This window comes from Macaca nemestrina, chromosome 20, assembly GCF_043159975.1.
Source record: "Macaca nemestrina isolate mMacNem1 chromosome 20, mMacNem.hap1, whole genome shotgun sequence".
In the NCBI taxonomy this organism is placed as follows: domain Eukaryota; kingdom Metazoa; phylum Chordata; class Mammalia; order Primates; family Cercopithecidae; genus Macaca; species Macaca nemestrina.
In genome coordinates, this window is record NC_092144.1 from 48,279,915 (window position 1) to 48,307,753 (window position 27,839).

At 50.0% G+C, this 27,839-nt stretch overlaps 1 protein-coding gene across 8 annotated transcripts; it reads left to right on the top strand.

Annotated features, from left to right (window-relative positions):
* Nucleotides 1-27,839, top strand: LOC105495383 (acid phosphatase 7, tartrate resistant (putative)). 8 transcript variants are annotated; one of them, XM_071086704.1, is made up of 16 exons: nucleotides 1-135; nucleotides 433-577; nucleotides 1,261-1,763; nucleotides 1,965-2,052; nucleotides 15,721-15,921; nucleotides 16,221-16,403; nucleotides 17,476-17,599; nucleotides 17,826-17,888; nucleotides 17,985-18,099; nucleotides 18,196-18,303; nucleotides 18,397-18,454; nucleotides 18,535-18,602; nucleotides 18,713-18,784; nucleotides 23,398-23,535; nucleotides 26,232-26,261; nucleotides 26,551-27,838. In XM_071086704.1, the coding sequence occupies exons 4-16, from the start codon at nucleotides 2,049-2,051 to the stop codon at nucleotides 26,617-26,619; spliced, it is 1,233 nt and encodes a 410-aa protein (XP_070942805.1). In that variant the 5' UTR covers nucleotides 1-135; nucleotides 433-577; nucleotides 1,261-1,763; nucleotides 1,965-2,048; the 3' UTR covers nucleotides 26,620-27,838. The 8 variants fall into 8 exon arrangements, with proteins under 8 accessions (XP_070942805.1, XP_011763139.1, XP_070942804.1 ...); XM_011764837.3 differs by lacking the exon at nucleotides 1,965-2,052 and having other exon boundaries at nucleotides 1,261-1,559; nucleotides 26,551-27,839; XM_071086703.1 differs by having other exon boundaries at nucleotides 1,261-2,052.

The following is a 27,839-nucleotide window of genomic DNA, read 5'->3' on the forward strand; positions in this document are numbered from 1 at the left end:
AAAACCCTCTGCAATTCCGGGATTCTAGTTTTGTTTTCGGGTTGTCCCGGGCTTCTGAGGAGGAGTCAGTGGGCTCAGCATGGAGAGGAAGGAAGCCGGAAGGAATTGCGAGGAAGATGCAGCAAGGCTGGAAAGGTTGGGGATCCCCCGGTACCTGCACATCTGGGTACCTGGGGATGGGGCAGGGCCAGGGTAGGGGCCGGTGTCCGTGCCCTGGGGGCCCCCCAGCTGAAAAGTGGGCGCCTGAAGGATGAGCGCAGGCTTACCTGCCGGGCGCTCACCTGGTGGCCGGCGCGGAGGTGGCGGCCGAAACGCACCCAGCCTTCCTGGGTCCCCCTTCCCGCGCCACGCCCTGGGGGGGGCGGTGGGCGGGTGGGTGTGGGGCGCCCAGGACCGGCAGGACCTGTGGGACCCGGGGCCCTGGCTGTCTAGGGAGGCTGTCACCCCGAGGCGACCGGCTCTTCCGGGGCTGGGACGGCTGTAGGCGGCGAGAGGCCTCGGCACCCACGAACTCATAAATACCGGGGCGGCGCTGGTGGCTGGAGAGGCGCGTGCGGGCAAGCTGGCGCCCCCGAGGGTGAGCCGGGGTCCGGGAGGGCACTCCCGCTCCCGGATGGTCCCGACCCGGCTCCAGCCTGGCAGCTGGAGACAGAGCTGGAGCAGGCGGGGAAGCGCTGGGGAGAAGGCGGGTGGGAACAGATGGTGGAAGGGCAGGGACGCTGGGGATGGGGAGAAAGGATGCGGCCGCTCTGGCCAGGATGGACTTAAAGGATCTGGGGGTGGGAGGATTGGGGTCACTAGGAGCAAAATGGAAGGCTAAGGATGGAGTAGAGAGGCGAGATCCCGGGAGCAGGCAGGAATACTTGGAATCTCGGGAGTAGGTAGGAGAACTGGGGTTTCTAACAGCAGGATGGAGAGCTGGGGATGGGGCTGCCGAATGCAACCTCCTACACAGCCTCCACCCCACTCCCAGGCCCCCAGCACTGAGAGTGAGCTCTGGTTAGGAGCGAGGCTCCGGAATCAGGCCCTCCTGGGTTCAAATCCTGGCTCTATCGCATCCTAGCTGTGCAGTTGAATCACTCAGCTGCCCAGTTTCCTCATCTGTGATATGGGGATGACGATGCTCACAGACACCACCTCATAGCAATGTCATGAGGCTTCTGTGAGTTCATCTATGTCAAGCGGTTGGCACACTGTGAGTGAGGCTCAGAGAGCTCTGCTGCTGCTCCTTAGCCATTCTTATTTTTGGTTTCTCTCCAGCGTCTGGATAACCACCCGTCTTGAAGGAGACCTCCCTGCCCTCCTGCCTCTGTCCCCCAGAGGACTGCCAGATCATCCTCCATTCCCCAACCTCCCAGCCCTTCCTGCTGTACCTGTGGGGAGGTGACCTCCTCAGTCCCTCCACTTTTCCCCTGTCTGCGGTCACCACCCCACCACCATGCACCCCCTTCCTGGCTACTGGTCCTGTTGCTCTCTACTCCTGCTATTCTCCTTGGGAGTCCAGGGGTCCCCAGGGGCCCCCAGCGCTGCCCCAGAGCAAGTCCATCTGTCTTACCCAGGTAAGTGTCCCTGACCCCTTTCTACGCCTCTCCCAGCGAGGCCCAGCGGTGCTTCATTGTTTGAGGGTTCAGGAATCCCCACCGTGAGCCCCTAAGCAGGTGGCTCATTTCTCCCGAGCCTCTGTCATCTGCCTCTGTGGAATGGGAAGTACAGGCCGTGGTACACCTGGAAGTGTGCGGAATGATCACGGTGCCCAGCCCGCAGTGAGTGCTCTCCTGCTCTCCTAAGGGGGCTGCTGCTGTCCTTGTTCATTGCATCTCTGTTGCGCTTCTGGGACCTGGCACATTTGTTCGTTTGTGCACAGTAGGCCTCAGAGCCAGTTTTGGAAGGAACCAGTGGATGAGTGATAACAGAGCTGGATTACCCAGCCCCTTCTCCATCCCTCCTCTCCTCTTTCCCACCAGGATGGCTGCCTCCCAATCTCTGATTAGGATCCTTCCACTGTCAGGGCAAGAGCTTGGACTCTGGACCCTCGGCATCCAGCCCAAATGGGTTAGAATCCCATCTTTGCTATGTACCTGCTGCCCGATCTTGGGCAAGTGGCTTAACCTCTCTGGCCTCAGCCTCCTCATCTGGATAATGGGGTGATATTAGTGCAACCTCATGGTGAGGTGTAAATGAGTTGCTACCTGTAAAGAGGCAGAACTGAGGCTGGGTGTGGGGGCTCACACCTGTAGCCTTAGCAGTTTGGGAGGCTGAGGCAGGAGAATCACTTGAGGTCACGAGTTTGGGACCAGCCTAGGAAACATAGTGAGACCTCTGCCTCTTAGGAAAAAAGAAAAAAATCTTAGTCATGTGTGGTGGCAAGCACCTGTAGTCCCAGCTACTTGGGAGACTGAGGTGGGAGGATCGCTTGAGCCCAGGAGTTCAAGGCTGCAGTGAGCCATGATTGGCCACTACACTCCAGCCTGGGCAACAGAGAGAATCCTGTCTTTAAAAAAAAAAAATGTGGTGGAGGCTGGGCATGATGGTGCATGCCTGTAATCCCAGCACTTTGGGATGCTGAGGTGCGTGGATCACTTGACCTCAGGGGTTCAAGACCAGCCTAGGTAACATGGTGAAACCCCATCTCTACAAAAAAATTTAAAAAATAAAAAAATTAGCTGTGCATGGTGGCTCACGCCTGTAGTCTCAGCTACTTGGGGAGCTGAGGCAAGAGGGTCACTTGAGCCCAGGAGGCAAAGGTTGCAGTGAGCCAAGATCATGCCACTACACTCCAACCTGGGTGACAGAGTAAGACCCTGTCTCAAAAAAAAAAGGGTTGGTGGGACAGAACCAAGCTTGGTATGTAGCAGCAATTTCCATACACTTTAAATCTCAGGACTATTTGTTTTACACTGTTAATCTCAGAACTGTTTTACACTGCTAAAACTTACGGAGAACTTCAAAGAACTTTAGCTTATGTGCACTATAGCTAGCAATATTTTCTATTTTTTTTTTTTTTTTTTTAGACGGAGTCTCGCTCTGTTGCCCAGGCTGGAGTGCAGTGGCCGGATCTCAGCTCACTGCAAGCTCCGCCTCCTGGGTTCACGCCATTCTCCTGCCTCAGCCTCCCGAGTAGCTGGGACTACAGGCGCCCGCCACCTCGCCCGGCTAATTTTTTGTATTTTTTAGTAGAGACGGGGTTTCACCGGGTTAGCCAGGATGGAACAATATTTTCTAAATGAGGTATTAAAACTGAGGCATTTAAAATTTTTTATTGTCATTTAAAATTAACAATAACAAATATCTTCTGTATTAATGTAAATGATATTTTTAATGAAAAAACTGTATTTTGCAAGAGAAGAAATTGAGTGAGGAGAGTGACATTGCTTGCATCTTTTAAAAATCTTTTATTTTTTACTCTTTTGAGACAGGGTCCCACTCTGTCACCCAGGTTGGAGTGTAGTGGCACAATCTTCACTCACTGCAGCCTCCGCCCTGCAGGGTTCAAGCGATTCTCCCACCTCAGCCTCCCGAGTAGCTGAGATTACAGGCACCCACCACCATACCTGGCTAGCTTTTGTATTTTTTATAGAGATGGAATTTCACCATGTTGCCCAGGCTGGTCTTGAACCCCTAAGCTCAAGCAATCCTCTGGTCTCGGCCTCCCAAAGTGCTGGGATTATAGGCATGAGCCACTGCGCCTGGCCTAAAATCTCTTTAGTATCTGGTTTGGTAACTGACAGCTGGATTCTCCTCAGATCTGTTTTCATTTTAGTCTGTTGTGATTTGTTGTTTTGGATTTTGCCTGTGAAGAAAATCTGTTCTTGCACAGACACGTGGTTGAAACAGGGAGAACAGTTGTTTGTTTGTTTTTTGACACAGGGTTTGGCTTTGTCAGGGTTTGGCACTGGAGTGCAGTAGCACAAACATGGCTCACTGCAGCCTCGACTTTCAGACTCAAGCGATCCTCCCACCTCAGTCTCTCAAATAGCTGGGACCACAGGGGCATGACACCATGCCCAGCTAATTTTTTTTTTTTTTTTTGAGATGGAGCCTCACTGTATTGGCCAGGCTGGAGTGCAATGGCATGATCTTGGCTCACTGCAAGCTCTGCCTCCTGGGTTCAAGTGATTCTCCTGCCTCAGCCTCCCAAGTATCTGGGATTACAGGCACACACACCACCATGCTCGGCTAATTTTTATATATATATATATATATATATATATATATATTTTTTTTTTTTTTTTTTTTTTTTTTTTTGAGACAGAGTCTCGCTCTACCGCCCAGGCTGGAGTGCAGTGGCCAGATCTCAGCTCACTGCAAGCTCCGCCTCCCGGGTTTACGCCATTCTCCTGCCTCACCCTCCCGAGCAGTTGGGACTACAGGCGCCTGCCACCGCGCCCGGCTAGTTTTTTTTTTTTGTATTTTTTTAGTAGAGACGGGGTTTCACCGTGTTAGCCAGGATGGAATTTTTATATTTTTAGTAGAGATGGGGTTTCACCATGTTGGCCTGGTTGGCCTTGAACTCCCGACCTCAGGTGATCCACCCACCTCAGCCTCCCAAAGTGCTGGGATTACAGGCGTGAGCCACCGTGCCAGGCTTTAGTCCTACTCTTTTCTATCTGTGACAGTTCCTCAGTTATTCCTTATCTTTCCTTGTTTTTCATGTCTTTTACGTCTTCAAAGAAGATAGTTTCTTCTTTTTTTTTTTAGATAGGATCTCACTCTGTCACCCACACTGGAATGCAATGGCGCAATCATAGCTTACTGCAACCTCTAACTTCTGGACACATGTGCTCCTCCTGACTCAGCCTCCTGAGTAGCTGGAGTAGTGCAGACATGCACTACCATGCCTGGCTAATTCTTTTTATTTTTTATAGAGATAAGGTCTCACCGTGTTGTCCAGGCTAGTCTCAAACTCCTGGGCTCAAGTGATTCTCCCACCTCAGCATCCCAAAGTGCTGGGAAGACAGGGGTGAACTACCATGCCCAGGAGAGAAAGAGTTTCTTAAAGGTTAGTTGCAATGTGGAATCAGAAACCACATGAATGAACCGGCTTGGCATTTGCCGGTCTAGTGACCTTGGACAAAGCACTTTGCCTGGAGGCCTCTGTAAAAATGGGAAAGGCAGTAAAAACCCATCTCATAGTGCTGCCGTGGCAATCCAGTGAGATCATGGCTGTCCTTTTTCATCCTACACAATAACAATGGCAAGTACATGCTTATAAGTGCTCTAGATGGATAACTCGTTTAACCTGGTATCCACCTTAAGCTGTAGGTACCATTGCTACTCCCGTTTGACAAGAGAGTAAAACTGAGACCCATAGCAGGGGAAGAGTCTGACCCCAGTTCACATAGCCTGGGAATCTGAATGCTGGCAGGCTGGTTCAGGAGCCCACGATCTTTGTGGGTTTGTTTGTTTTGAGACAGAGTCTCACTCTGTCGCCCAGGCTGGAGTGCAGTGGTGCGGTCTTGGCTCACTGCAACCTCTGCCTCTCACGTTCAAGGGATTCTCCTGCCTCAGCCTCCCAAGTAGCTGGGACTACCAGCGCGTGTCACCATGCCTGGCTGATTTTTGTACTTTTGTATTTTGTATTTTTTTGGTTTTTGAGTTGGAGTCTCACTCTGCTGCCCAGGCTAGAGTGCAGTGGTGCAATCTTGGCTCACTACAACCTCCACCTCCCAGGTTCAAGCGATTGTCCTGCCTCAGCCTCTCAAATAGATGGGACTACAAGTGCATGCCACTAAGCCCGGCTAATTTTTGTATTTTAATAGAGACAGGGGTTTCACCGTGTTGCCCAGGCTGGTCTTGAACTCCTGACCTCAAGTGATCCGTCCACCTTAGCCTCCCAAAGCGGTGGGATTACAGGCATAAACCACTGCACCCAGCCCCTAATTTTTGTATTTTTCAGTAGAGACGGGGTTTCGCTATGTTGGGCAGGCTGATCTTGAACTCCTGGCCTCAAATGATTCACCCACCTCAGCCTCCCAAAGTGCTGGGATTACAGGCATGAGCCACTGTGCCCGGCCTATTTTAAAACTCTTTAATTTTGTACCACTTTTAGATTTAGCAGAAACGTTCCAAAAATATTACAGAGTTCCTGTCTCCCCTCACTCGGTTTCCCCTGATGTTAACATTTTATGTAACCATGGTACAATGATTAAAACCAAGAAATCAAGATTGGTACAATACTGTTAACTAAACTACAGATCTCATTTGAATTTCACCCGTTTTTCTTCTAATGTCCATTTCCCCTTCCAGAATCTGATCCGGGGTCTCACACTGCATTTAGCGGTTGTGCCTCCCTAGTCTCCTCCCATCCATTAGTTTCTCAGTCTTCCCTTGTCTTTCATGATCTTGGTATTACTGAGTACTGATCAGCTATTTCATACAGTATCTCTCGTTTGGGGTTTGTCTGATACTTTCTCACGACTGGAATTAAGTTATGTATTTTTGGCAAGACTATCATAGACGTGATGTTGTGCCCTTCTTGGTGCATGATATGAAGGATCAAGATGTGGCTATGACTTATTGTTGTGACTTACTGATGTTGACCCAGATTGTTTCATTAAGGAGGTGCCTGCTGGGTTTCTCCTCTATAAAGTAATTATTCTTCTCTTTGTAGTTAATAAATATCTTGAGGGAGATGGCTCAAGACAATGCAAATCCCATTTCTCCTCAATGTTTGCTCACTAATTTTAGCATCCATCAGTGGATCTTATTGGCAACAATTATCAATGTGGTGTTTGCCTAATGGTGATTTTCTAATTTTCTAATTCCCTTTTTTTTTTCCTTTTAAATTTTATAACTTTTGTTTTGTTTTGTTTTTGAGACGGAGTCTTGCTCTGTTGCCCAGGCTAGAGTGCAGTGGCGCGATCTCGGCTCACTGTAACCTCCACCTCCCAGGTTCAAGCAATTCTCTTGCCTCAACCTCTCATGTAGTGGGGATTACAGGTGCACGCCACCACGCCTGGACAAGTTTTTGCATTTTAGAAGAGACGGGGTTTCACTGTGTTGCCCAGGCTGGTCTCGAACTCCTGAGCTCAGGCAATCTGCCTACCTCATCCTCCCAAAGTGTTAGAATTACAGGCGTGAGCCACTGCGCCCGGCTAATAACTTCTAATTTATTTATTTATTTATTTATTTATTTATTTATTTAGAGACAGAGTCTTGCTCTGTCACCCAGGCTGGAGTGCAGTGGCACAATCTCAGCTCATTGCAACCCTTACCTCCCGGGCTCCAGTGACCTTCTCACCTCTGCCTCCTGAGTAGCTGGGACTACAGGGATGCACCACCATGCCTGGCAATTTTTGCATTTTTGTAGAGACAGGGTTTCACCATGTTGCCCAGGCTGGTCTGGAACTCCTGGGCTCAAGCAATCCACCTGCCTCAGCCTCCCAAAGTGTAGGGATTATAGATGTGAGCTACTGTACCCAGCCTCCACACTTCTATTTTTTTTTTTTTTTGGTCTATTGTTCCTATTCAATATAGTAGCTCCTTCCATCTAATTGAAATTTTATTTTAAGAAAAAGCTGTCCCTTCCTGATCCCTTCATTAATTTATTCAATGATTTATTTATATCATGGATTCATGGATATCCATTTTATTCCATGGGTGAAAAATCTGATGTTATGATTGTCCCAGATTTGGTCTCTCAGAATTCCTTCAGATTGGGTTCTGTGTTGTTACAACAAGCCTCCATCATTTCTGAGTACTTCCTCACTTGATGACATCACAAATAATTCCAGGCTCCTCTTGTATATTTCCTGTTCCATCCTTGGAAGCACCTATTTCCCACAACGAGTTCCAGTTTCTTTTTTTTTTTTTTGAGATGGAATTTCACTCTTGTCACCCAGGCTGGAGTACAGTGGCGTGATCTCGGCTCACAGCAACCTCTGCCTCCCGGGTTCAATGGATTCTCCTGCCTCAGCCTCCCGAGTAGCTGGGACTACAGGCGTGCACCACCAAGCCCAGCCGATTTTTGTATTTTTAGTAGAGATGGAGTTTCACCATGTCAGTCTGGCTGGTCTCGAACTCCTGACCTTGTGATCGACCTGCTCAGCCTCCCAAAGTACTGGGATTACAGGCGTGAACCACTGCACCCAGCCCTCCAGTTCCTTTTTATTGGAGAATGGGTATTTAGAAACTAATATCTGGGCACTAGGTGTGCTCATTGCCACTGAGATGTCATAGCTTCTAGTTCCTCTCAACAAACACAGCGAGGCAATACATGCATGTACACAAAGCTTCATGTTCACACATCTATGTTTGAATCTGTATAAAATTTTTTTTTTTTTTGAGACGGAGTCTTGCTCTGTTGCCCAGGCTGAAGTGCAGTGGCGCAATCTCGGCTCACGGCAAGCTCTGCCTCCTGGGTTCACGCCATTCTCCTGCCTCAGCCTCCCCAGAAGCTGGGACTACAGGCGTCTGCCACCACGCCCGGCTAATTTTTTTTGTATTTTTAGTAGAGACGGGGTTTCACCGTGTTTGCCAGGATGGTCTCTATCTCTTGACCTCGTGATCCGCCCCTCTCGGCCTCCCAAAGTGCTGGGATTACAAGCGTGAGCCACTGCGCCCGACCAAATCTGTATAAAATTAATTACCTGGCCGGCCACGGTGACTCAGCACTTTGGGAGGCCGAGGCAGGTGGATCACTTGAGGTCAGGCGTTTGAGACCAGCCTGGCCAACATAGTGAAACCCCATCTCTACCAAAAATACAAAAAATTAGCTAGGCATGGTGGCATGTATCTGTAATTCCAGCCACTCAGGAGGCTGGGGCAGGAGAATCACTTGAACCCGGGAGGTGGGTTCAAGTGAACCAAGATCGCACCACTGCCCTCCAGCCTGGGCAACAGAGCGAGACTCCAACTCAAAAAAAAAAAATTACCATGAGATCTTACTGATATCCCTGATTTCAGCCCAGGATCATGGGTTTATTTTAGCCTCATCTTTCCTTATTTGTAACTTCTTTCTCTAACACTCAGAAACTTGACTCTTACTGTCTACAATATATTTATTTGTTCAATCCTAGTGTATACATAAAGCAGTTACAGCTGGGTGTGGTGACTCACGCCTGTAATCTCAGCACTTTGAGAGGCCGAGGTGGATGGATCACCTGAGGTCAGGAGTCAAGACCAGCCTGGCCAACGCTGTAAAACCCCATCTCTACTAAAAATACAAAAATTAGCTGGGCATGGTGGTGCGTGCCTGTAATCCCAGATACTTGGGGGGCTGAGGCAGGAGAATCACTTCAACTCAGGAGGCAGAGGTTGCAGTGAGCCAAAATCGTGCTATTGCACTCCAGCCTTGGCAACAAGTGTGAAACTTGGTATAAATATATATATATATATATCAGTTTCAGAATCATTTACGGGTATGCCTGTGAGAAGCACTCAATGCCAAGTTGACAGCCTTTATGCACAGTCCTTTTCGTCTTTTGCCTTATAATAATACCCACTTAGGACACTGTTTCTTGCAGTTATTTTTCTTCCTTACCCCTTTCCACATGGTTATGTTATTCATTTTTTTATCTGGTTAGGTCCACTTATTAGTGTCTCTATTCCACATTGGGTTCCCCCCATATCCTGATAGTTTTGTTTATTTTGTGGGTGTGTGAGGGAAACGTGAAACACGACTACAGTTTCAGGAGTCAAACTTATACGAAAAGCCTGACTCAGAGAAGTGTCTCTGTTTCTTCATCCCTACTACTCTGTTCCTCTGTTCCCATTCCCCCTTTCATTTATTTATTTATTTATTTATTTATTTATTTATTTGAGACAGAGCCTTGCTCTGTCTTGCCAGGCTGGAGTGCAGTGGTATGATCTCAGCTCGCTGCAGCCTCCGCCTCCCGGGTTCAAGCAATTCTCCTGTCTCAGCCTCCTGAGTAGCTGGGACTACAGGCGTGTGCCACCAAACCCGGCTAATTTTTGTATTTTTAGTAGAGATGGGGTTTCGCCATATTGGCCAGGCTGGTCTCGAACTTCTGACCTCAAGTGATCCACCTGCCTTGGCCTCCCAAAGTGCTGGGATTACAGGTGTGAGCCACTGAGCCTGCCCCCCCCGCTTTTTTTCTTTCTTTTCTTTTTCTTTTTCTTTCTTTCTTTCTTTCTTTCTTTCTTTCTTTCTTTCTTTCTTTCTTTCTTTCTTTCTTTCTTTCTTTTTTTCTTTCTTTCTTTCTTTCTTTCTTTTTCTTTCTTTCTTTCTTTCCTTCCTTCTTTTCTCTTTCTTTCTTCTTTCTTTCTTTTCTTTCTCTCTTCTTTTTCCTTCCTTCCTTTCTCTCTCTCCCTTCCTTTCTTTCTCTTTTCCTTCCTTCCTTCCTTCCTTCCTTCCTTCCTTCCTTCCTTCCTTCCTTCCTTCCTTCTTTCCTTCCCCTCCTTCCCCAGCCCCCATTCTTTCTCTTTTTTTTTTTTTTTTTTGAGACGGGTCTTGCTCTGTCACCCAGGAGTGCACTGAGTGGCACAATCTCGGCTCACTGCAACCTCTGCCTCCTGGGTTCAAGTGATTCTTCTGCCTCAGCCTCCTGAGTAGCTGGGATTACAGGCATGCACCACCATGCCCGGCTAATTTTTATATTTTTAGTAGAGACCAGGTTTTGCCATGTTGGCCAGGCTGGTCTCGAACTCCTGACCTTAAGTGATTTACCTGCCTGAACCTCCCAAAGTGCTGGGATTGCAAGTGTGAGCCACCACGCCCAGCTAATTTTTGCATTTTTAGTAGAGACGGAGTTTCACCGTGTTGGCCAGGCTGGTCTCAAACTCCTGGCCTCAAAGTGATCTAGCCACCTCGGCCTTCCAACGTGCTGGGAATACACGTCTGGCCTCCTCTTTTTTTCTACCTCATTTTCCACCCATCCCCTGTAAGTAATTCATCTCTTTAGTACCTGGTGTATCCTTTAGTACCTGGTGTATTTCTTTTGTCCAAATGAGCAGAGACACCTCCATATTTTCTTATACCCCCTTACATTAAGGGCAGCTAACTATACTCTTATGCACTTTGCTTATTTTGGTATAACAATATGTCCTGGAAACATTTCATAGCAATTCTTGGAGCTTGTCCTCATTCTTTTTTACACCATTGTGTGGATGTTATTCAGTCACTCTCCTAAATATGGGCATTTAGGTTGTTTCCCGTATTTTGCAATTACAAAGAGTACTGCCATAAATAACCCTGAGCACATGCATTTTTGTAAGACTGGAGGAAGAACTCTTAACATTACACTACACCACACGGTATTTTTAAAACCTTGACTTGGGTGCTAACATTTAAGAATTTGAAGCTTTCACTTCAAAATCTGGATTTTCATATCTATCTATATATGCTCCTGGGATATAAAAACCACCGTATAGAGATGTGTTCTAGGCTGGGCGTGGTGGCTCATGCCTGTAATCTCAGCACTTTGGGAGGCTGAGGTGGGCGGATCATGAGGTCAGGAGTTCAAGACCAGCCTGGCCAACATGGTGAAACCCTGTCTCTACTAAAAATACAAAAATTAGCCAGGCGTGGTGGCATGCACCTGTAATCCCAGTTACTCAGGAGGCCGAGGCAGGAGAATCACTTCAAATGTGGGGCTGGAACCCCCACACAGAGTCCCTACTGGGGCGCCACCTAGTGGAGCTGTGAAAAGAGGGCCACCGTCCTCCAGACCCCAGAATGGTAGATCCACCGACAGCTTACACTGCGCTCCTAGAAAAGCTGCAGACACTCAATGCCAGCCTGTGAAAGCAGCCAGGAGGGAGGCTGTACCCTGCAAAGCCCCAGGGGCAGAGCTGCACAAGGCAATGGGAACCCACCTCTTGCACCAGCATGACCTGCATGTGAGGCCTGGAGTCAAATGAAATCGTTTTGGAGCTTTAAAATTTGACTGCCCTGCTGGATTTTGGACTCGCGTGGGCCCTTTAACCTCTTTGTTTTGGCCAATTTCTCCCATTAGGAATGGCTGTGTTTACCCAATACCTGTATCCCCATTGTATCTAGGAAGTAACTAGCTTGCTTTTCATTTTACAGGCTCATAGTTGAAAGGGTCTTGACTTGTCTCACATGAGACTTTGGACTGTGGACTTTTGGGTTAATGCTTTTGGGGGACTGTTGGGAAGGCATGATTGATTTTGAAATATGAGGGTATGAAATTTGGAGGGGCCAGGGACAGAATGATACGGTTTGGCTCTGTGTCCCACCAAAATCTCATCTTGAATTGTACACCCATAATTCCCACATGTTGTGAGAGGGACCTGAAGGGAGATCAGTTGAATCATGGGGGCAGTTTCCCCCTTACTGTTCTCGTGGTAGTGAATAAGTCTCATGAAACTGATGGCTTTTTTTTTTTTTTTGAGACGGAGTCTCCCTCTGTCGCCCAGGCTGGAGTGCAGTGGCTGGATCTCAGCTCACTGCAAGCTCCGCCTCCCGGGTTTACGCCATTCTCCTCCTCAGCCTCCTGAGTAGCTGGGACTACAGGTGCCCGCCACCATGGCCAGCTAGTTTTTTGTATTTTTTTAGTAGAGATGGGGTTTCACCATGTTAGCCAGGTTGGTCTCGATCTCCTGACCTCGTGATCCGCTCGTCTCAGCCTCCCAAACTGCTAAGGTTACAGGCTTGAGCCACCGCGCCCGGCCTGAGACTGATGGTTTTATCAGGGGTTTCCGCTTCTGCTTCTTCCTCATTTTCTCTTGCCACCACCATGTAAGGGTATGTCTTTATCAGCAGCATGAAAATGGACTAATATAGTAAGTTGGTACCAGTAGAGTGGGGTGTTGCTGAAAAGATACCTGAAAATGTGAAAGCAACTTTGGAACTGGGTAACAGACAGAGGTCGGAACAGTTTAGAGGGCTCAGAAGGAGACAGGAAAATGTGGGAAAATTTGGAACTTCCTAGAGACAAAGTTGAATGACTTTGACAAAAATACTGATGATGATATGGACAATGAAATCCAGGCAGAGGTGCTCTCAGGTGGAGATGAGGAACATGTTGGGAACTGGAGCAAAGGTGACTCTTGTTAGCTTTTAGCAAAGAAACTGGTGGCATTTTGCCCCTGCCCTAGAGATTATTGGAACTTTGAACTTGAGAGAGATGATTTAGGGTATCTGGTGGAAGAAGTTTCTAAGCAGCAAAGCATTCAACATGTGCTATTAAAGGCATTCAATTCTAAAAGGGAAGGAGAGCATGAAAGTTCAGAAAATTTGCAGCCTGATGATGGGATAGAAAATAAAATCCCATTTTCTGAGGAGAAATTCAAACTGGCTGCAGATATTTGCATAAGTAATGAGGAGCTCAATGTTAATCCCCAAGACAGTGGGGAAAATATCTCCAGAGCATGTCAGAGACCTTTGTGGCAGCCCCTGTCATCACAGACCCAGAGGTCTAGGAGGAAAAAATGGTTTCATGGGCAGGGCCCAGGGTCCCTGTGCTGTGTGCAGTCTAGGGACTTGGTGTCCTGCATCCTAGCCACTCCAGCTGTGGCTGTCAGGGGCCAACATAGAGTTCGGGCCGTGGCTTCAGAGGGTGCAAGCCCCAAGCCTTGGCAGCTTCCACGTGGTTTTGAGCCTGCAGGTGCGCAGAAGTCAAGAATTGGGGTTTGGGAACCTCCGCCTAGATTTCAGGAGTAGTTTTCTTTTTTTTTTTTTTTTTTTGAGACGGAGTCGTGCTCTGTCGCCCAGGCTGGAGTGCAGTGGCCGGAGCTCAGCTCACTGCAAGCTCCGCCTCCCAGGTTTATGCCATTCTCCTGCCTCAGCCTCCCGAGTAGCTGGGACTACAGGCGCCCGCCACCTCGCCCGGCTAGTTTTCTGTATTTTTAGTAGAGACGGGGTTTCACTGTGCTAGCCAAGATGGTCTCGATCTCCTGACCTCGTGATCCGCCCGTCTCGGCCTCCCAAAGTGCTGGGATTACAGGCTTGAGCCACTGCGCCCGGCCATGGAGTAGTTTTCATGCTGTTGATAAAGACATACCTGAGACTGGGAAGAAAAAGAGGTTTAATTGGACTTACAGTTCCACATGGCTGGGGAGGCCTCAGAATCATGGCAGAGGTGAAAGGCATTTCTTTTTTCTTTTTTTATTTTGAAACAGAATCTTGCTTTGTTGCTAAGCTGGAATGCAGTGGCGTGATCTTGGCTCACAGCAACCTCTGTCTCCCTGGTTCAAGCAATTCTCCTGCCTCAGTCTCCCAAATAGCTGGGACTACAGGTGCACGCCACCATGCCCAGCTAATTTTTGTATTTTCAATAGAGATGGGGTTTCACCATGTTGGCCAGAATGGTCTCGATCTCCTGACCTCGTGATCCGCCCGCCTCGGCCTCCCAAAGTGCTGGGTTTACAGGCATGAGCCAATACACCCAGCTGGTGAAAAGCATTTCTTACATGGCTGTGGCAAGAGAAAATGAGGAAGAAGTAAAAGTGGAAACCCCTGATAAACTCATCAGATCTCGTGAGACTTATTCACTACCATGAGAGCAGTATGGGGAAAACTGCCCCCTTGACTCAAACAATCTCCCACTGGTCCCTCCCACACCACATAGGAATTATGGGAGTACAATTCAAGATGAGATTTGGGCGGGGACACAAAGCCAAACCATCTAACGGAGGTTGCAGTGAGCCGAGATTGCGCCATCACACTCCAGCCTGGGCAACAGAGCAAGACTCCTCCTCAAAAAAAAAAAAAAAAATTAACTGGGCATGGTGGCATGTGCCTGTGGTCCCAGCTTCTTGGGAGGCTGAGGCAGGAGGATAGCTTGAGCCCAGGAGGCCAAGGCTGCAGTAAGCGAAGATGGCACCACTGCACCTCCAGCCTGGGCAACATAGTGAGACCCTATCTCCGAGAAAAAAGAAAAGTCAATAGCTTTGCTAGTACTGGGCCCGTTTCCTGCTTGCTTGGTGGCTATCGCCAGATCTGAGTGATGGCTGCCCCTTTGAGATAGGGCAGGGTCTACAGTTGGCTACATGCTCTGTAACTCCTTGCTCACTTACAGGTGGCCCTTGTCTCCCTTTAGATCACCTGTGGCCTCCAGACACCCAAGCTGGCAACCTTTAAATGACATCATGTGTGTACAATAGTTGGTACAAGACCTGCACACAGTAAATAATGATATTAATAATAATACTCGTTCCCCCATATAACCCTAAGTGTACTAGGCACTATTTCATTTGCTTTACTTATATTTATTCATCTAAGCCTCATAACAACCATATAGCGCAGAAACTATTATTTTTCCATTTTACAGACAGGAAAACTGAGGCTCAGAGAGGTGAAGTGATGTGACCCAGGGAAGCTCAGCTTAGAAATGGCAGAGCTGGATCATGCCTGTAATCCCAGAACTTTGGGAGGCGAAGGTGGGTGGATCACCTGAGGTCAGGAGTTCAAGACCAGTCTGGCCAACATGGCAAAACTACATCTCTACTAAAAATGCAAAAATTAGCCAGGCATGGTGGCACATGCTTGTAATCCTAGCTACTCGGGAGGCTGAGGCAGGAGAATCGCTTGAACCTGGGAGGCGGCACAGGTTGCAGTAAGCTGAGATGGCACCACTGTACTCCAGCCTGGGCAGCAGAGTGAGACCCCGACTCAAAAAAAAAAAAAAAGAAAAAGAAGAATAAATGGCAGAGCTGGGATTGAACTTGGGCAGTTCCAGAACCTGTCTCCTTAACTACTAACTGTCATCAGTGGTCAAGCCCCTCACTTTTTCTGCACATCCCTACCACCCTGCCCAGGCCTCACTCCTGGTCTATCCTCTGTCCCTTTCTCCCCAGGTGAGCCAGGCTCCATGACTGTAACCTGGACCACATGGGTCCCAACCCGCTCTGAAGTGCAATTCGGGTTGCAGCCGTCGGGGCCTCTGCCCCTCCGTGCCCAAGGCACCTTCGTCCCCTTTGTGGACGGGGGCATTCTCCGGCGGAAGCTCTACATACACCGAGTCACGCTTCGCAAGCTGCTGCCAGGGGTTCAGTATGGTGAGAGGGCCCCCAGGTTGGGCCCTTGAGGGGGAAAGGGAAGAGGAGTGGGATACAGACTAGAAGCTACCACTGGCCGGTGGCTCAGGCCGGGCTGGTAACTCCTCTGCCTATCTGCAAGCCTATTGTATGAGACCCCAGGATGAAAACGGAAGGCGTGGGGAAGGCAGATCGAAGGGGCATGGGCCAGCCCCAACCAGTCCCCCCATCTCCTCCCCTCCACCAGTTAGGGAAGGATGGGGTTGGAGGGAGCGTCCTGGGGCGGCCCAGCTGACTGCGACATTTTCCTCTCCCTTCAGTTTATCGCTGTGGCAGTGCGCAAGGCTGGAGCCGTCGGTTCCGCTTCAGGGCCCTCAAGAATGGGGCCCACTGGAGTCCCCGCCTGGCTGTGTTTGGGGACCTGGGGGCTGACAACCCGAAGGCCTTACCGCGGCTGCGCAGGGACACCCAGCAGGGCATGTACGACGCCGTTCTCCATGTGGGTGAGGCATCCGCAGGGGCGAGCGGAAGGATGGTGGTCAGCGCGCACGCGGAGGGATGCTGTGGGGAGCGCGGGTGGGGGGCGGTGCCAGGACCGTGGAGGGGACAGGGCTGGGGCCAGTGTGTCTCTGAAGGGACAGGGGATGAGACTGGCTACGGAGATGGTGTCTGTGGCCAACCAGCCTGCCTTGGTTAATATCCCAACTCTGGCACTCTTGCCAGGAGCAGGGGTTTTTCCCCTGTGTATTTTGATTAGAGAGAAAGCTGGTTCCGAGTTCGCAGGACTGTTATGATGACTACGTGAGTTCGCGTTGCCTGGCAGGGTGCAGGTGCACTTCGGTGTCCTTGTGCTGTTTTTATTATTATTGCTGCTGTTATTTAAGAGGGGGAAGAGAATGAGATGGGTAATGGGGATTGGGGATTGCATGTTTCAAAGTGCAGGCGCTGGAATCAGGCTCCCTAGGTTTTATTTCTATATCTTCACTAGCCAGCTGTGTGACCTGGGTCCTCAGTTTCCCCATCTGAAATAGGAATAATAATAATACTAATGTTGGGCCGGGCGCGGTGGCTCATGCCTGTAATTCCAGCACTTTGAGAGGCCAAGGTAGGTGGATCACTTGAGGTCAGGAGTTCGAGACCAGCCTGGCCAACATGGTGAAACTCCATCTCTACTAAAACTACAAAAATTAGCCAGGTGTGGTGGCACGTGTCTGTAATCTCAGTTACTTGGGAGGCTGAGGCAGGAGAATCACTTGAACCTGGGAGGCAGAGGTTGCAGTGAGCCAAGATGGCACCACTGCACACCAGTCTGGGCAGCAGAGGGAGACTCCGTCTCACAAAAAAAAAAAAAAACAAACAAAGAAAACAAAAACAAACAAACAAAAACCATCTTGGCCAGGCACAGTGGCTCATACCTGTGATTCCAGCACTTTGGGAGGCTGGTTTTGAATTCCTAGGCTCAAGTGATACTCCTGCCTTGGCCCCCTAAAGTGCTGGGACTAACCTGGCTCTCTCAATTCCAATGAAAGCAGAGCTGGGCCTGGGTCCTCACCCTCCTTCCACCCCCTCCCCCAGGAGACTTTGCCTACAACATGGATCAGGACAATGCCCGCGTCGGGGATAGGTTTATGCGGCTCATTGAACCCGTGGCTGCCAGCCTGCCGTACATGACATGCCCCGGGAACCATGAAGAACGCTAGTGAGGACCGAGGGCTGTGGCGGTGGGCAAGGGCTGGATCAATGGAAACGGTCTCGTTCTTCTTAGTGTCTCCCTTGAGTCTCTCATGCTGCAACATTTCAATTGTAGCAAGAGGAGATGGGGGTGGGCTGGAAGCCAGACTCAGGGCCCGACAGTGGCAGGGTATAGGAGTAGGGCTATGATATTCAGTCCCTCACCTCTATCCCTTGTACTTCCTTTATTCTAGCAACTTCTCTAACTACAAGGCTCGCTTCAGCATGCCGGGGGATAATGAGGGCCTGTGGTACAGGTAATGTGCAGGTGCCGGGGGACTGGCCCTCTCCCCTGAAAGATGGGAGATGCAGAGGAGCCCCGGTCCCTGACCCCTGCCCTTTGACTCCTCCAGCTGGGATCTGGGTCCCGCCCACATCATCTCCTTCTCCACCGAGGTCTATTTCTTTCTCCATTACGGCCGCCACCTGGTACAGAGGCAGTTTCGCTGGCTGGAGAGCGACCTCCAGGTAACCTGGGTGGAGGCCCCCTGTAGTCCCCTGGCCGGCCCCACCTCCCCCTCCACCCCCCACTCCTAGCCCCTCACCCTGGGCCCTTCTCCCTAGAAAGCCAATAAGAACCGGGCAGCCCGGCCGTGGATCATCACCATGGGGCACCGGCCCATGTACTGCTCCAACGCTGATCTGGACGACTGCACACGACATGAAAGCAAGGTGAGGCCCCTCCCTGGGAGACGGTGGGGAGGTGCCGAGAGCCAGGTGCGCGTCGGTCTGCGTCACCCTCACCCACTCATTCACCCTGCCCAGGTCCGCAAAGGCCTCCAAGGCAAGCTGTATGGTTTGGAGGATCTTTTCTACAAATACGGTGAGCAACCCTTGGGACCCATGCCCCACACCCCACCTCTGCCCGATTCAGAGGTCTGATCCCCGCTTGCTCTGTCTCAGGAGTGGATCTGCAGCTGTGGGCTCATGAGCACTCGTATGAACGACTGTGGCCAATTTACAACTACCAGGTGAGGCACGTGGAGGGCTGGGCGCCCACGCAGCTGGGGTCAGGGCAGTCAGATGTCCCCAGAATGGCCTCGTGTGACTGCCCGCCACCCAACGTTGTTCCCTTCCCCAGGTATTTAACGGCAGCGGAGAGATGCCCTACACGAACCCGCGAGGACCTGTCCACATCATCACAGGATCTGCCGTGAGCAGGGGGACGGGTGCCTTTGCCTTCTCTCTCTCTTCCTATCCATGGAGGGCTGACTTCGTTCCAGCCTGAGTGCTGGGTGCTTTATACAGTGGATATCACTTAACCCTCAGCCCTAAGGTCAGAAACTCCTAGCAGCATGCCCATTGGATAGATCCAGGAACAGAGCACAGACAGGAAGATACTACAGTGAGTTATGATCACTGTACTGTACTGTAGCCTAGGTGACAAAGCCAGATCCCGTCTCTAAACAAACAAAACAAAACAAAACAAAACAAAACAACTATCTTTTTTTTTTTTTTGAGACGGAGTCTCGCTCTGTTGTCCAGGCCGGAGTGCAGTGGCATGATCTCAGCTCACTGCAACCTCCGCCTCCTGGTTCAAGAGATTTCTGGCTAATTTTTGTACTTTTGGTAGAGATGGGATTTCACCATGTTGGCCAGGCTGGTCTCAAACTCCTGACCTCAAGTGATCTGCCTGCCTCGGCCTCCCGAAGTGCTAGGATTACAGGTGTGCTTGGCCCAAATGTCCCGTTTCTCCTCAAACTTTCACCCTCTTATTTTAGAACCCATTAGCGGACCCTGCCTGCAACAGTTATTACTAAACTGTTCTAATGAGAACCCTTCCTCCCTCTCTCCCTCCCTCCCTCCCTCCCTCCCTCCCTTCCTTCCTTCTTTCCTTCCTTTTTTGAGACGGAGTTTCACTCTTGTTGCCCAGGTTGGAGCGCAGTGGCGCGATCTCGGCTCACTGCAACCTCCACGTCCCGGGATCAAGCCATTGTCCTGCCTCAGCCTCTCGAGTACTTGGGATTATAAATGCCCACCCCCATGCCCGGTTAAGTTTTGTATTTTTAGTAGAGATGTGGTTTCACCACGTTGGCGAGGCTGGTCTTGAACTCCTGACCTCAGGTGATCGGCCCACCTTGGCTTCCCAAAGTGCTGGGATTACAGGCAAGAGCCACTGCGCCCAGTCTTACTGTGCCGTTCTAATGGGGATTTTCTGTCGCCCTCACTCTTCCAAGATTTATTAATTGAGATCCTCCTGCAAGGCTGACTTGTGTCTTCTGCCACATTTGTTTAGTTGGTTAATTGTTTATTTATGTCTGTGTGAACTCATGGGTAATTTATTTTACTCTGCGGGTTATTATCCAACACGACTGTTATTTATCTGGATGTTTAGGTTGTGCCGGCTGCGGCCATCAGTGGGCTCCTGTCTCCTTTCCACTCGTCCCCTCCTTATTCTCTGGCACTTCAAAATATTCCAAGATCATCCTTGGAATAGGATCATCCTTGGAATAGAAAAAACAAGGATCATCCTTGTTTTTTCTGCTCAGGCTTGGAATCTACCCCTTCTCCATGGAGCGAGGCTTAGTTTTTAATTTTTTAATTTAATTTAAAAAAGTTTGGCCACACACAGTGGCTCATGCCTGTAATCCCAACACTTTGCGAGGCCGAGGCGGGCAGGTTGCTTGAGGTCAGGAGTTCGAGACCAGTCTGGGCAACATGGTGAAACCCCGTCTCTATTAAAAAAAAATACAAAATTTAGCCATGCTTGGCGGTGCACACCTGTAGTCCCAGCTACTTGGGAGGCCAAAGTGGGAGGATTGTTTGAGCCCGAGAAGTTGAAGCTGCAGTGAGCTGAGATTGTGCTACTGCACTCTAGCCTGGGGACAGAGCGAGACCCCATCTCAAAAACAAAAATGGTTTTAATAGAGACAGTCTCACTATGTTGCCCAGGCTGATCTCGAATTCCTGGGCTTAAGCAATTCCCCCGCTTGGCCTTCCAAAGCTGCTGCTTATAAATGATTAAGAGCAAAGTGAGGCAGGGTGCGGTGGCTCACGCTTGTAATCCCAGCACTTTGGGAGGCTGAGATGGGTGGATCGCTTGAGTCTAGGAGTTTGAGACCAGCCTGGGCAACATGACAAAACCAATTATTATTAATTTTTTTATATATATGTATATATATAAAAGTAACAATCACTTGTAATAAAAATTCAAACAGTTACAGAGAGCAGGAGGTGAACAGCAGCCACTCACACCGCACATTGCCCCACTCTCAGCTGTTGACTCTCTTGAGGCATTTTATAATGTTCTCTGCATATACAAATGAGTAATTGTTTAGATAGAGACATGTTACTGTATTGCTTACTTTAAAAAACAAAAACAAAAACCACTTAGATTGTGGGTCATGCCCCAGTGGTTCTCAAACTTGGTGCACATCAGAATTACCTGGGGAGCTTTTAAAACTGCAATGCTTGGTCCTGACCCTGGTCAAAATACCAGAATCCCTGGCATTGATCTCCCAGAGTAGCTGCCACGTGGAGCACGAAATAGAATGCTGTCAGCACCAGATGGCTTCTCACGGCCCTTGGCAGTCAGGCTCTGCCCATGGGTGACTGCTATTCTGATTTTATCAGCACAAATTGGTTTTTTTCTTTAATTAAAAAATTTGAGGCCGGGCGCGGTGGCTCACGCCTGTAATCCCAACACTTTGGGAAGCTGAGGTGGGCGGATCACCTGAGGTCAGGAGTTTGAGACCAGCCTGCCCAACATGGCGAAACCCCGTCTCTACTAAAACCAAAAAATTAGCTGGGCGTGGTGGCGGGCACCTGTAATCCCAGCTACTCAGGAGGCTGAAGCAGGAGAATCGCTTGAACCCAGAAGGCAGAGGTTGCAGTGAGCCAAGATCACGCCATTGCACTCCAGCCTGGGTGACAAGAGTGCAACTCTGTCTCAAAAATAAAAAATTAAAAAAAAAAATTGAAATTATTTCAGACCAACAGTAAAGTTGCACTAACAATACAAAGACTTTCCATATCCACTTCACCAAGATTTCCTAAATATGAACATTTAACCACTTTTTTTTTTTTTTTTTAAGATGGAGTTTCACTCTTGTTGCCCAGGCTGGAGTGCAATTGACGTGATCTCTGCTCACTGCAACCTCCGCCTCCTGGGTTCAAGTGATTCTCCCGCCTCAGCCTCCTGAGTAGCTGGGACTACAGGCCTGTGCCACCACACCCGGCTAATTATTGTATTTTTAGTAGAGATAGGGTTTCACCATGTTGGCCAGGCTGGTCTTGAACTCCTGACCTCATGATCTGCCCGCCTCGGCCTCCCAAAGTGCTGGGATTACAGGCATGAGCCACCACACCTGGTTGCACGATGTCTTTTTAACCTCTTTTTTTTTTTTTTTTTTTTTTTTTTGAGACGGAGTCTCGCTGTGCCGCCCAGGCTGGAGTGCAGTGGCCGGATCTCAGCTCACTGCAAGCTCCGACTCCCGGGTTCACGCCATTCTCCTGCCTCAGCCTCCCGAGTAGTTGGGACTACAGGCGCCCGCCACCGCGCCCGGCTAGTTTTTTGTATTTTTTAGTAGAGACGGGGTTTCACCGTGTTAGCCAGGATGGTCTCGATCTCCTGACCTCGTGATCCGCCCGTCTCGGCCTCCCAAAGTGCTGGGATTACAGGCTTGAGCCACCGCGCCCAGCCTTTTTAACCTCTTTGAGCCTCTGATTTCTCAGCTGAAAGTGTGGTATGGATGGGTCTCATTACTGATGATACTCACTTTGATCACTTGGTTAGGGAGGTGTCTGCCAGCCCTCTCCACCATAAAGTGACTCTCTTTTTTCCTATGTAATTAACAAGCATCTCCTGGAGAGATACTTTGAGACTATGCAAATGTCCTGTTATGCCTCAAACTTTCCCTGCTTAGTTTTATCATCCATTCATGATCCTTGCTTCAATCTGGTATTACAATGCTGGGTGCAAAATAGTGATTTTCCTCGCTCTGGCATCCTCTCTGCTCCTCAAGCCTGGCTTTTCTGCGGCAAGCACGAGCATTCTGTTTCCCCAGGCGTTGGTGTTTTAAAAAGCTTTCTTGGAGGGTCTACTGTGCAGCCAGGCTTCAGATCCAGTGATTTCTCTGTTCTTCGAATTGCTTTTTCCCCTTCACACACATCTTGGCCATCTTTCTGTCTCACCCCGCTTCCCTGCTTTGCGATGGCTATGCTATAATGTATTTAACTGACTCCCTGATGGGTGTTGGGATGGCTTCCGGTTCAGAGCTTTCACTGTAATGCTATAGTGGGCAGAGTCTTACACAGCTGTGTAGTTTTCTAGAAGTCAGAGACCTGCAGTAGGGAAGCCTGCCCGGGACAAAATGTTCAATTGCAAAGCATTATTGTGGCCAAGTCTTTTTGTTTTTGTTTTTGTTTGAGACAGTCTCACTCTGTTGCCCAGGCTGGAGTGCAGTGGCATGATCTTGGCTCACTGCAACCTCCGCCTCCCGGGTTCAAGCAATTGTCCTGCCTCAGCTTCCCAACTAGATGGGACTATAGTCGTCTGCCACTACACCGGGCTAATTTTTGTATTTTTAGTAGAGACAGGGTTTCACCATGTTGGCCAGGCAGGTCTCTGACTCCCAACCTCAATTGATCTGTCGTTCTTGGCCTCCCAAAGTGCTGGGATTATAGGCGTGAGCCACCGGGCCTGGTCTCTATGGCCAAGTCTGAACTGTCTTCCTTGAGGGCAGCAGGGTCCTGGGCTGGCAGGTCATTTCTGCTTCCCTGCGGGTCCTACACCTGCCCTGGGTCTGACCAGTTCTCCCTTCCCAGGGTTGTGAGGAGCGGCTGACGCCCTTTGCTGTCTTCCCGAGGCCCTGGAGTGCCGTGCGTGTGAAGGAGTACGGGTACACCCGGCTGCACATCCTCAACGGGACCCACATCCACATCCAGCAGGTGTCGGACGACCAGGTCAGTGAGGGGCAGGCCCGACTCATCTGACTGCACAGCCAGGCCCTGCCAGGCAAATGAGTTGTTAAAAACATGGACTCGGCCGGGCACAGTGGCTCATGCCTGCAATACCTGCAAGTTGGTGGGGCTAAGGCACGAGGATTGCTTGAGTCCAGGAGTTCAAGACCAGCCTGGGTAACATGGTGAGACCTAGTCTCTACAAAAAATACAAAAATTAGGCCAGGTGTGCTGGTTCACACCTGAAATCCCGGCACTTTGGGAGGCCGAGGCAGACAGATCACTTGAGGTCAGGAGTTAGAGACCAGCCTGACCAACATGGTGAAACCCTGTCTCTACTAAAAATACAAAAATTAGCTCCCCGTGGTGGCAGGTGCCTGTAATCCTAGCTACATGGGAGGCTGAGGCAGGAGAATCACTTAAATCTGGGAGGCGGAGGTTGCGGTGAGCCGAGATGGCGCCACTGCACTCCAGCTTGGGAGACAGAATGAGACTCTATCTTGGGAAAAAAAAAACAAAAACGAAAATTAGCCAAGTGTGGTGGCAGAATTCTGTAGTCCCAACTACTTGGGAGGCTGAGGCAGAGGATCACTTGAGCCTAGGAGTTAGAGTTTGCAGTGAGCTATGATCTCGCCTCTGTACTCCAGCCTGGGCAACACAGTGAGACCCTAACTCAAAACAAAAAAACAAACAAATGTGGACTGTAGAACTAGAAACCTGCTCCTGCTACTTACCAGCTGAATGACCTTGAGCCACTCATCTAACTTTTTTTTTTTGAGACGGAGTCTCGCTCTGTCGCCCAGGCTGGAGTGTAGTGGCGCGATCTCTGCTCCCTGCAACCTCCACCTCCCAGGTTCAGGAAATTCTCCTACCTCAGCCTCCCAGATAGCTGGGATCACAGGTGCCCAACACCACACCTGGCTAATTTTTCATATTTTTAGTAGAGACGGGGTTTCACCATGTTGGCCAGAATGGTCTCGAACTCCTGACATCAAGTGATCTGCCCACCTCGGCCTCCCAAAGTCCTGGGATTACAGGCATGAGCCACCATGCTGGGCCCACTTATCTAACTTCTTTGAGCCTCAGTTTTCCCGTCTGTGAGAGGGGATGATCATAGTTTCCACCTCACAGGACTACGTGGGGGTTGAAGGACTTATTATATATAAAATGCTTAGAATAGTGCAGAACTTGGTAAATTTTGTAGGTGTTTCCCATTGTGAGGCAGGGGAAGATAAAGATGGCAGGGTGGCACACAGGTGGGGGGAAATAATAAGATGGGTATGTGGTAGGGCTGGCTGAAGGTTAGGTGGACCCAAATAATAATGGCTCACCTTTCTTTATTTTTGCCATTGTAGTTTTTAAAAAATGATAATATTTATGATTTATTGAGCACCTACTGCATACCAGGCACTGCCTAGATGCTCTGTATTTAGTAGCATTAAATTAAATTAATTAATTTATTTATTTTTGAGACAGAGTCTCACTCTGTTGCCCAGGCTAGAGTGCAGTGGTGCAATCTAAGCTCGCTGCAACTTCCACCTCCCAGGTTCAAGCAGTTCTCCTGCCTCAGCCTCCCGAGTAGCTGGGATTACAGGCACATGCCACCACACCTGGCTAATTTTTTGTATTTTTAGTAGAGACAGGGTTTCGCCATGTTAGCCAGGCTGGTCTTGAACTCCTGACCTTAGGTGATCCGCCCGCCTCGGCCTTCCAAAGTGCTGGGATTACAGGTGTGAGCCACCGCATCCGGCTCCAGTAGCACTTTATACACCAAAACAATCTCATAGGAGTGGATTTCCTCTCATTTTATACGTGAGGGAACTGAGGCTCAGAGAGGGAAAGTAATTTTCCCAGGGTCACACAGCTGGAGGACAGCCGAGCTGGGATCCCATAGCTACCATTTATCAAATGGCGCATGCACCGGGCGCAGACTTTGTGTGCATGATCTCACTCGGTTCTTGCCATGACTCTGGGCATCTATTACTTTGTGCATCGCATATGCTCAGAGATTCCAGCCACATGCTTAAGGCCACGTAGAGGATGGATGTGCTGGCCAGGCGCAGTGGCTGATGCCTGTAATCCCAGCATTTTAGGAGGCTGAGGCAGGTGGATCACTTGAGGTCAGGAGTTCAAGACCAGCCTGGCCAACATGGTGAAACCTTGTCTCTAGTAAAAAATACAAAAATTAGCCAGGCGTAGTGGTGCGTGCCTGTAATCCCAGCTGGTCGGGAGGCTGGGGCAGGAGAATGGCTTGAACCTGGGAAGCAGAGGTTTGGCAGTGAATCAAGATCGTGCCACTGCACTCTAGCCTGGGTGACACCGCAAGACTCTGTCTCAAAAAAAAAAAAAAAAAAAGAGAGAGAGAGGGAAAGAGTGGATGTGCTGGAATATAAAGTAAGGTCTGTCTCACTCCAGAGTTTGTGCTCTAAGAATAGCCTCCACTTACATAGCCCTTTCCATATGCTGGGCTCTGTTTACACATACTATCTCATTTAACTCCCACAACATCTATGATGTGGGTACTGTTACTCTCCCCACCACTTTTCAGATGAGGAAAACTGAGGCCCAGAGAGGTCTAGCCACTTGCTCGGGGTTGTACAGCCCATCAGAGGGCAAAGAGGGGATTGGAACCCAGGCCATCTGGCCCCAGAGTTCAAGCTTTCAGCTGTAACTACTGTCCCTGTTTTTGTCCCTCACAGGATGGGAAGATCGTAGATGATGTCTGGGTGGTGAGACCCCTGTTTGGCCGGAGGATGTATCTCTAGGGATGGGGGCAGCTCTCCTCCAGAAGCCTACGTTTTGCTGCCTTGGCTGCTGTGACCAGAAACTGCCCAGGCCTGGGTGGGGATTTGGGTGGGCCCTGACTCCCCTGCCCTCCAGAGGCCCCATGTAGGGTGCATGCAGCCCTATGGAGCTGGGGCAGCTGTTCCCTCCTGGAGAGGTGGGAGTCCTGGCTGGCTGTGGAGGGAGGGCAGGTGTGCGGGCACAGAGTGACACAGAGCAGGTCTCTGCTGGCAGGGCACCACCCTCCTGCATAGCTCTGATCGGGCGAGGTGCCCACAGGGCTTCAGGCATCAAGGGGCTTAAGCCGTGGCTCCATGGACTCTGCGCATCTTCCGGGGATACCCCTGGGCTGCCTCCTGTCCTGCCCACTGGGCAAGGGCATCACCAGCCTTCCGTCAGCAAGGTGGCCACAACTGTCATGATACTACTCACCAGCAGGTGGTGTCGGGGACTTTTTCTTCTGAGCGCGGCATTGAGAGTTGGTCTGAAGCCTGGCTCCCGCTTCACTGCTCCAGGACTGCTACGGAGAGTCCCTTCGTGCCTCAGTTTCCCAGCCTGGCACCGTCTTATCCGGGAAGAGGAGACGTGTTAACACTCTTGCCTCCCAGCTAGGACAGATGATGAACCGCGAGAGCCCACAGACTTGCCAGTTCGTGCCCCCTTTCCTTCCTTTCTTTCCTGTCTTTTATTTATTGAATCATAATTTATCCAGCATCTACCATGTGCCAGGCTCTGTTCTCAGAGCTGGAGAGACAGCCATTTACAAGACAGAGATCTCGGCCCTCACAGAGCTGACACCCTAACCAGAGAGTTGGACAAAAACCGCGATAAATGAGTTGGTTAAATGGCGATTTGTGCATAGAAAATGCAGGGACAGTGAAGGAGTGGTTGCAGTTTTCAGGGGGATCTCACTGAGAGGGCAACATTTGATCCGAAGGAGGTGGGGAGGGAGCCAAGTGGGCAGACATCTGGGGAAAGAGCGTTCCAGGCAGAGGAATAGCCAGTGCAAAGGCCCTGAGACAGAAATGTGCCTGGCTGGCCGGGTACAGTAACTCACATCTGTAGTCCCAGCACTTTGGGAGGCTGAGGCGGGCGGATCACTTGAGCCCAGGAGTTTGAGACCAGCCTGGCTGACACAGCGAAACCCTGTCTCTACCAAAAATACGAAAATTAGCTGGGCGTGGTGGTGTGTGCCTGGAGTCCCAGCTGCCCAGAAGGCTGAGGTGGGAGGATGGCTTGAGCCCAGGAGGTTGAGGCTGCAGTGAGCCACGATTGCGCCACTGCACCCCAGCCTGGGCAACAGAGCAAGACCCTGTCTCAAAAAATATATGTAAATAAAAAAGTTTTAAAAAGAGAAAAATAAAACAAGGAAACGTGCGTGCCCTGTTGGAGTGTCCACGAGGAGGCCACTGTGGCTGGAGCAGGGAGAAGTGAGAGGGAGACCGAGCTTGAGGATAGGGCAATGGTGGGGACGGCTTTTACGGGGCCTTACAGGCCATGGTGAGGACTTTGGGTGGAGCCAG